Here is an 8,922-nt window from a genome sequence, read left to right as displayed (position 1 = left end):
AGACCCGGGTGTTGGGGGAGCGGCCCCAGCCAGTGGCAGCGGCTGGGTTCCAGCAGTCACTTCAGGGTGAGTTGTTTTCCTCTGGACAGAGGAAAACAGGTGACATGCACCCTGGACCTGAACCTATACAGGTGTTTTCCCTGACAGTTCAGCGTACACAGCTGTCTTTAAGAAGTTTCAAAGCTCTGCTCACTTGCTGCTTGCTTCATCTGGGCTGTTTGTGCTGGAGAAGTCTCTGGCTTGGCTAGCACGAGTGTCACTTGTGCTGTCTGCTTGAAGGTGGTTATATGGTCTGCTCTCTGCACAGCAATAGAGTAGACTAGCTATGGAGTGTGGGTCTTGGCAGGAGGAGAAGCAGGATGTAATGTTGGGGTTGTTGACAACTTTCAGCTGGCTGTATCTTGGCAAGTGTTGCTGTTTGGGTCATTGAGCAATGTAGTCCAGCACAGTGTTGGAAAGGAGAGGTGTTTACACTTGGAGAAGCTGTCCTGCGCGGGCTCCCAGGCGTCCGTTAACACCCATCTGAGGACAGCATGAGCTCTGTGGGCTGTTTGCTCAACAAGCTCTGGCTGTTACCTTCTCAACAGTCTTTCCTGTGTGGATGTATCACTGGGTGCATGAGGTGGGTGCGGTCCAAGGTGTAGCTGTGAGTGTACCATTGCCTGTGGTGGCCACAGGAGGGCTGCTTTAGCAGCGTTCGTTGGTGGTGAAGTCTAAACAGCAGTACATCTCTAACACTCAGTTTGAGGCAGTTAAGACCTTTTGCAGCTTGACTCTGCATCTAGTAAGAGGTTCCTACAGCTTGGAGCATGTTACCCTTGTAGTAGTGGGATGAAGTGGGTTGCAGAGGATGCATGTATCCTTGCTGTTGTAGAAGTGAAGGCCTCCTTTGTTATCAAGTCAGGAATAGCTTCTGAAGAGTAGTTGTGTGGTGCAGTGGATGTGGTTTAGCAGGATGGGCATTTTACAGTAAGCAAGTCCCTGTGTGAGGGCTTAATACATTAAGCGTGTCGTCAAGGGTCTTTGAACTGAAGTAGCACAGTTATAAGCATCTTCTGGCTCCTCTTGCTGTACAGGAGCCCTGCAGCTTCTTGGGGAAAGCCAAGGAGTCCCTGTGGTGTGGACCAGGTCAGTACTAAAGCAGGGCCTGTGATATGATGAAGGCTGAACACCTAAGAATGGTTCATCCCACCCTTCATGGATCTCATGGTAGGAAGGGTGTGTTCAATCACTAATAGCAAGACTTTGTACTTGCTTTCACTGTGCTAGAGCACATCTAGAAGTGTATTCAGCCCTGCTGCAGCTGATGTACTTCCAGGTTCTTCACTAATCTGAAGGAGACGTGGACTCAAGGAAGAATGTGGATCTCTGGAGCTCAGCTCTCACTCTTGCTAATTGGGTGGACCATTAGTGGCCCATTTAGAGCCAGCTGCCTATAAAGTGGACTGGAGTCATGGCAGGCTGCAACTGCACAAGCAGTTCCATCTAACAGAGCAATAGAGTGAACATGGTGAGGTTTGTCAGCATAGCCTCACTTGTCCTTCCCCCAAAGGTGAGGTGGCAGTTGTTGGCTTCACGTGCTCTCAGCAAAGCCGCAGAGTCTGGTAGCAGTTAGCTGTTTAACCACACAGGCCAGCTGAGTTGTATTGCGACCTCTTCAACCACAACATGTCTTTGGGACTCACTGCTTTCACAGAGCACAGCTGCTAGAGAAAGCTACTGCTGCTCCAAGCTCAACCTGGAGGTTGAGGAAGCCTGGTTTTTTTCTTTTAATTTTTTTCTACTGGGAAATTACTGAACGTCATAAAGCTTGAGTGTGGTATTGGACACATCTCTGCTTGCATCTTGCTTAGCAGCTTGTATAAGAATTAGCCTGATAGCCTCACTGGAGGCAGGGCAGTGAAGTGTAAGGCAGTACCCACAAAACAGCCTAGAAACGGGGTCCACACTGGGCTTGGCACTGTAAAGGACAAGTGCTTGGCTCACCTACCTGTTAAGTTGCTACTACTGGTCTGACATGGCCCTGCCTATGAAATGGGCAAATACCTGGTTAGTGCTCAAGTGTAGCCTTGTATTGAAGGAGTCTGGTTTCAGGAGTGCTGGGCCCTGCCGGTGCTGTTTCCTTGCTGGGAATTGGGATTCTCAGACTCCAAACTAACTTGCTGTTGTCTGCCTCGAGGAATGACATGCTAATGGTGTCTGATGGGATTGTTCCTCTTCCTTTCTAGTGTAAAAGATGACTTCTAGGAAGAAAGTGTTACTGAAAGTCATCATCCTTGGAGACTCCGGGTAAGTGGAGGAGCCTTTAAGATGCTAATCTGCATGTGGCTGGAGCAGCTCTTGGCTAGTGGGAGCCTGGATGCCAGTGTTGGGAGGAGAGATGTTCCATCCCCAGACAGCTGCTGTTACTGTGTAGCTTTAGGAACTCTTCACCCTCTGTCCTGAATGTGTTCCCACAGTTTAATATCTTGGACTCCTGTCGCAACATTAAACGTGGGAAGTGTGGTGGGCAGACCACTCCAGCAGCAGAACTGCATAGCCTTCCTGCAAGGACGATGTGTGGTGTTGAAATTGAATTTCAAAAAAGAAAAAAATTAAATTAAAAAAAGTCCCCACATTAAGTAATCTTAGGTGAGTTCTTAAAACTCTGGCTCTGTCAGACACAGCTTATACAGAGCCCTCTGCTTAGCTTTTGTCTTGGGCTGGCTAGAGCCTGGCCCTTGGAGTGCAAGGTTTAGCTCTGTGCTGTTGAGCAAGGAGTCAGCTCTGCGGTTACAGGTTTCTTGCTGTGCAGGCTGTAACCTGACTCCCATGACACTGGAATTATTTATACCGCTGTACCCAGCAAGCTGTGGATCGGGAGTGTTGCTCAGCCACAGAGAGGGCATGTGAGCCTCTAAGCTGGCTCCTCGGGGTGGGTCTCCACCGCTGGGTGCCTCCCAGATGTGTATGTGAGCTGTTGCCACATGAGACTGTTCCTCCACCTCCTTCTGCAAGGGCTGAAGATGGTTGTTTCTGGTGGGTTTCTCTGGGGCACTTAATCTTCTTCCAGACTTGCCCTCATGATCGTGATGTGATGCACACTCCTCACCAAGGATCAGATTACTGATGGGGAAGCAAGGTTTCTCAAGACTGTAATCCTTCATATCCTTGGTAGCTAATGCTCTTACTTAGCATGTTGCCTTGGCATCTGTTGCTGTAAAAAGCCCCTTCTTGCAGAGGTGGGTGCATTTTCCCTGGTCAAAAGGCCAGGAGGCCACAGGGGAAGGCAAAGGGTACCAGGCTGTTCTCTTCATGGTGGTTAGTACTTTTGTAGAAACAACCTACCTAGTCTTTTTTTGTCTTTCTGTGCAGGGTGGGAAAGACATCGCTCATGAACCAGTATGTGAACAAGAAATTCAGTAACCAGTACAAGGCTACGATAGGTGCAGACTTCCTGACAAAAGAGGTGATGGTGGATGACAGGCTAGTGACAATGCAGGTAAGGAGGGACTCTGCTGCCTAGACCGGCTTATGTGGAGGCGTCTGCTCCAGTGGAGCCCAGAGCAGTGCAAGGGTCGGTGTGCTGGGGGTGGATCTTGTTTGCACTGAACTGCTCTTGGCCACTGCTGCTGCTGGGCTTCTCTACAAATCCGTGCGTGGGCTGAACAAGGGAAGACAAAGATCAGTTTGGGCTCAGCTAAAAGCAGCTTTGCCAGGTCCAGTTTAAAACCCAGCATTTGGTACTGTCAGTAAACTAGATCTTGTTAGGAAGATGCGCTTCCCTAGTGTTCAGGAACTGCAGAGGGATGGGAAAGGACTCCTTAGTCAGGCTGACTCCTCGTGCAGCTCTGAGTCCTGTGGGTATAGTGTTAACCTGCCAGTCTACTTCTGACTCTAGTAGCTGAACTTTCACCTCTTCATGGTGAGACTGACTGCAAGGCAGCAAAAGCCCTGCTGCAGCCATCAGAGGAATGCTTGGGCTGTGCTGGTACCCAAGTGTGCCTACGCACTGCAGGCAGGTCATCTGCTGACCCTAATACCCAAGTCCTGCTTGCCCAGAACAAGGGTATGTTCCTTGCTGAGGCTGTGCACAAAAAGGAGTTACCCATCTTTAGAAGGGTGTTTCTGTCTCTTGATCCTTAGCACCTACAGAAATTCCCAAGCCTTTAGGTCCTCTGTCTAGCTGGGGGCTCTTGATGCCTGGTGGGGAGTAGTGAAATGAATGCCCTCATTGTGGACTGACTGTGTGAGAGCAGAGCTGACTGATACCCCCTGTCTTTTGCTCCAGATATGGGATACAGCAGGACAAGAACGATTTCAGTCCCTGGGAGTTGCCTTCTACAGGGGAGCAGACTGCTGTGTGCTGGTTTTTGATGTCACGGCCCCCAACACATTCAAAACCTTAGACAGCTGGAGGGACGAGTTCCTCATTCAGGCCAGTCCAAGAGATCCTGAGAACTTTCCTTTTGTTGTGCTGGGAAACAAGATTGACCTAGAAAACAGACAAGTGAGTACTGGGGCTTCCTAACCTCCTCTTAAGAAGCTGCTGGAGTGGGAGACCTTGCAGGAACAGGGGAGGTTTATCTGAGAAACAGGAGTGGGAGGTGCCCAAGTGTGGCTTGTCTGCCTGCTGCTGGGGAAGAGTTTCTCCTGCCTGGAGAGATCAAACCCCTGCACGCAGCATGCTCCTGCCCACTGGTGGAAGGATTGTGGCAGCTTGCTTCCTAACCTCCTCTTAAGAAGCTGCTGGAGTGGGAGACCTTGCAGGAACAGGGGAGGTTTATCTGAGAAACAGGAGTGGGAGGTGCCCAAGTGTGGCTTGTCTGCCTGCTGCTGGGGAAGAGTTTCTCCTGCCTGGAGAGATCAAACCCCTGCACGCAGCATGCTCCTGCCCACTGGTGGAAGGATTGTGGCAGCTTCCTGGGCAGCCGCAAGGAGAGGAGCTGATTCTCCTCCCCCAGAATTGCTGAGAAGCTCCAAGGGGAGCAGGACCCTGCTGTGCAGATGCCCGAGCAGTCTGTGGTCTCATCTTCCTCAGGTGTGTTGCTCCTGGCCCTGGGGCTGAGTGTATGGGGTGGTGGGCAGCAGTCCCACCTGTGCTCTGTACGAAGGCTGTGGTTTTGATGAGGTCAGAACTGCTGTCTTAGCTCGTGTTGGGTATGAGCGGCTTCTGGCCTTGCCCTGGAGCTAAACCCCCTTCCTGTGTAGCTGAAGGTGGTGATGCTGCTCTCTGTCCACCCAGGTCACCACAAAACGGGCACAAGCCTGGTGCTACAGTAAAAACAACATCCCCTACTTTGAAACCAGTGCCAAGGAGGCCATTAATGTGGAACAAGCTTTCCAGACGATTGCACGAAATGCACTTAAACAGGTAGGGAGGTGGCCAGTGGGTGCCCTGTCCTGGTCCTGCCTGCTGAGCTCAGCTGCTGCTGTGGGCAGCCTTGGGCTCTGCAGCCACTTCCCCCGGCCAAGAACGGCTCCTTGCGTGCTGGGAGCTGTCTGTAGAGCCAGGGCACTAACTCCTCCCTTCTCTCCCACTAGGAAACCGAAGTGGAGCTTTACAATGAATTCCCTGAACCCATCAAACTAGACAAGAATGACCGAGTGAAGGCTTCTGCGGAGAGCTGCAGCTGCTGAGGGGAGAGGGAGGGGTTGAGCACAGTCCTTCACAAACGAATATCACACTTAGGCCTTCAAACACACAGCCCCTCTTCTCTGTTTAAAACGAAATTTAAAAAGATTTTCCATCTCCAGCTGCCAAAATCCACCCATCTCCCATGAGCATCTGTGAGTCCTGCACTCCAGAGCTCACGTCCCCACACCACCCCCGTCACACCTCATGGTAACAGACCTTTCTCTTAGTTTAAAACGGAAACTCTTACGTATGTTTGGAACTGAATCTATTCCCAGGTGTTCAATGGAGAGAAACTGTTTACAGGTGATCTGTGTAACAAGTGACATACATTTTTAACTGTCTCGTGTGCTCCCCTGTGAAGGCTGCAACTGGAAAGGCTGATTACCCATAGTTCATTGCAAGCTCAGCACTCAGTCCAACTAGGTTGAGTTTTGTATGTATCTCTGTTAATGCTTGTTACTTTTAACTAATCAGATCTTTTTACAGTATCCATGTATTATGTAATGCTTCTTTAGGAGAAATCTTATAGTACATGTTAATATATGCAACCAATTAAAAATGTATAAATTAGTGTAAAATTCCTGAATTACATGTTCGAGTACTGAAACACAGATTGTGTAGAAAGTGAGGAGGACACTTGTGACCCGCAGCGTGCTACCGCCACACAGCCCAGCTAGAGGCAGTGGCTGGTGCAGCGGAGCTGGGCTGTGTCAGCCGCCGTGTTCCGGGGCCGGAAAGGCTTCGCCCGCTGGAAAATCTGTCTGGCTTCCTTGTATCTAAATTCTCAGATTCGCATAACAGCATTGATATGCACACTGGATTATTGGATTTAAAATTAAATACAGCTATGAAATGACTTTGTGTTCACCTCCCCTGCTGCTTAACTCCTAACATCCTGGAGCGAGTGTGAGGAGCAGCCGGAGCTGAGGTGTCCCGGTGGCTCTCGGTGCTGTGGAAGGAGCTCCTCTCCCACCTGGGTTGTGGTAGCTGTTTCTCAGTGAATGACCTGGACTATGAATCTTCCCTTTCTTCTTACTGACTGCTAATCTGGATTTTTGGTATGGAAAAACCTGTCAATCTCTAGTCCCTTTCCTCTCTTCCTTTCTTCCTGGTATTTGTTCTTGCGTTTGTAGCTTGCTTAAATGGAGCCCTTCTACCTGTTTTCCAGAGGTCTACATCCTAGTACGTAGGCTGAGCTCTTATGTAAAGAGACAAACATGATGCCAATAAAATTAACAAGAACAAACCTTCTTGTTTACTCCTGTTTCTGACTCTTTTTTTTTCCTTCACTAACACAATTTCTTTCCTCTGTCTAGTCTGTTTGAGCAAGCTAGTGCCTGCTGGCTGAAGGGGGCTCTGCTTCCTCTGTACCATAAAGGCTGTATCTCCCAGATTGGTGTCTGGGGGGTGTTGAGCAGGCCCTGCTTGCGGGGCTGACCCGAGACCGCAGCAGAACAGCTGCCCCTCTGCTTCTCCTGAGGCTGCTTGCAGTGGGTGAACGCTGCTGGGCCTGGGTGTCCTTCAGCCCTGTCCAGGGTGTGTGAAAGCCTCTGTGGAGGGTGAGAGGAGGGCAGTGCTGTTAAAGCTCTTGCTGCCCTCCTCTAGGGAGGGCTGGGGAGAGGAGCAGGTGCTTCAGCTGCAGGAGTAACAAGGCTGGCCTAGGGTTCCTTAGACTGAGTGAAAGACCTCTCCTTGGTCCAGCCTAGTCAAGACCAAGCCTTTAATTTCTAGATGCTGGGCATGACCCTTTGCTCACACTCAGTGAGGTTCACTGCTCCTGTGCCTGCAGGAAGATGGAAAACAAAGTATAGAGAAATGAGGCCAGTTATTTCAAGAGCCTTCTGACAGTCTTTGTGCTCTATATCCTATTTTATGGCTTTGTCCTGTCACTGTTCTCTCACTCGACTGGGCTTTTGCTGTCCACGTCAGTTTTGAATCACCACTCTGCAGCAGTACTGTGTCCTGCGGGGGCTGCTTTCCTCTCTGCATCTTCCCAAAAGACTCGGGCTTCCTGCTCATCTCCACTTAAACATCGCTCTGTGCTTGTTTCCTGCAGATCCGGTTCTAGCCTGGAGAAAGCCGAGCTGGGGTGGGGGAGCAATAACTAAAAGCGGTGTTTGGGGGAAGGGGCATGTCCTGACTCTGCACCTGCCTCTTGCTGCTCCTGTCGTGGCGGCTGGAGCTGAGGCTGGAAGGGCTGCATGGTGCAGTTGTGGATGAGCCCCGACAGACCTTGGGTTTAATCTCTCTCCCAGCAAAGTGTCAGTGCCATAAGGCAAGAGGACAGTGCTCCGTGGGGCGGGAGAGCAGTGGAGCTCCTCGCTACAGGATGTTACAGATGCTAAAGAGGAGAGGATTCCATTTACCACCCACAAACTGGCATGTCGACAGACAGGTGGGAACGTGATACACGTGAACACACACGTACAAAAACCAGCGCAGGAGAAAAGCAGTGAGAGCATTCATGGCTTGGCCTTGCGAACGAAGATCTGGGAAGGGCTTTTCCCATGCTCGCTGCAGGTGATGAGTGCACCCTTCGCGGTGGATTTTTTAGGTGAGGCTCAGCGTGCGCGGAACTGGCTCCACCCTTTACACCTGAGGTTCATCTGCCAGGGCCCAGCGAGCTTGGACGGTGACAGTGAAGTCCTCGGGTCGTAGGTTTGGTCAGAGCATCCTTCTCTGAGATGGATGAGCCTTACAGGGCTAAACGAGCTCCATCTGCCCGGGTTTGGGGTCAGAGTTGTCCTTCTCCTAGGATGGCTGCCTGAAGGCCAGTGAGCCCATCCTGAGTAAGCGCGTTAGCGTTAGACTTAGTGCTGGTGGAGTCGCAGCTGGGGACCGGTGTTCCTGCACGTCGCTCATCATCGCTGCCCTCTGGGGAAGCTTGCTGGACCAGTTGTCCCCACAGGGAGCGAGTGCACTGAAATCGCTGTTCAGACACGCTCCTGGCATCAGTGAGGCCTCGTGCTGAGGGGAGGGTGCGGTGATGGTGGGTGCAAGGGCAGCGGGCTGCTGGCAGGTCACAGCGGAAACGGGCACTGGAAGAGGCTGAGGTGTTCGGGCACTGCACCAAGGCAGCAGAGCTCCACCGCTCCTTTGCTCTTTGCCCAGATCCTGGCTGGCCAGGAGAGAGGAACCCGAAGGAGGAGGCTGGCTGGTGTGAGGGGAGCGGGTTGATTCCGCAGTCCACGCCAAGCATAACAGGCAAGAGCTACAGGTAGGGCCCTGAATTTGCAGAGTGGTGAGATCCTGGCCCCTGCCAGGCGGTAAAACCTCCAGGTGTGGGGCCTCGGCGGCGGCGGCTG

The 8,922-nt window shown here is 51.4% G+C and overlaps 1 protein-coding gene across 2 annotated transcripts; it reads left to right on the top strand.

Moving 5' to 3' along the window:
• The first annotated feature begins 2,224 nt into the window (after positions 1-2,224).
• On the top strand, positions 2,225-6,864 carry RAB7A (RAB7A, member RAS oncogene family). Of its 2 annotated transcripts, XM_010132878.1 has the most exons (5): positions 2,225-2,289; positions 3,355-3,481; positions 4,271-4,489; positions 5,225-5,353; positions 5,524-6,864. In XM_010132878.1, the coding sequence occupies exons 1-5, from the start codon at positions 2,237-2,239 to the stop codon at positions 5,617-5,619; spliced, it is 624 nt and encodes a 207-aa protein (XP_010131180.1). In that variant the 5' UTR covers positions 2,225-2,236; the 3' UTR covers positions 5,620-6,864. The 2 variants fall into 2 exon arrangements, with proteins under 2 accessions (XP_010131180.1, XP_010131171.1); XM_010132869.1 differs by having other exon boundaries at positions 5,225-6,864.
• The last annotated feature ends 2,058 nt before the right edge of the window (positions 6,865-8,922 follow it).

The sequence above is a fragment of the Buceros rhinoceros genome, unplaced genomic scaffold (assembly GCF_000710305.1).
Source record: "Buceros rhinoceros silvestris isolate BGI_N320 unplaced genomic scaffold, ASM71030v1 scaffold12830, whole genome shotgun sequence".
NCBI classification, from domain to species: Eukaryota; Metazoa; Chordata; class Aves; order Bucerotiformes; family Bucerotidae; genus Buceros; species Buceros rhinoceros.
Note: the sequence above shows the minus strand (reverse complement) of the source record. Positions and strands in the feature narration are given on the sequence as shown.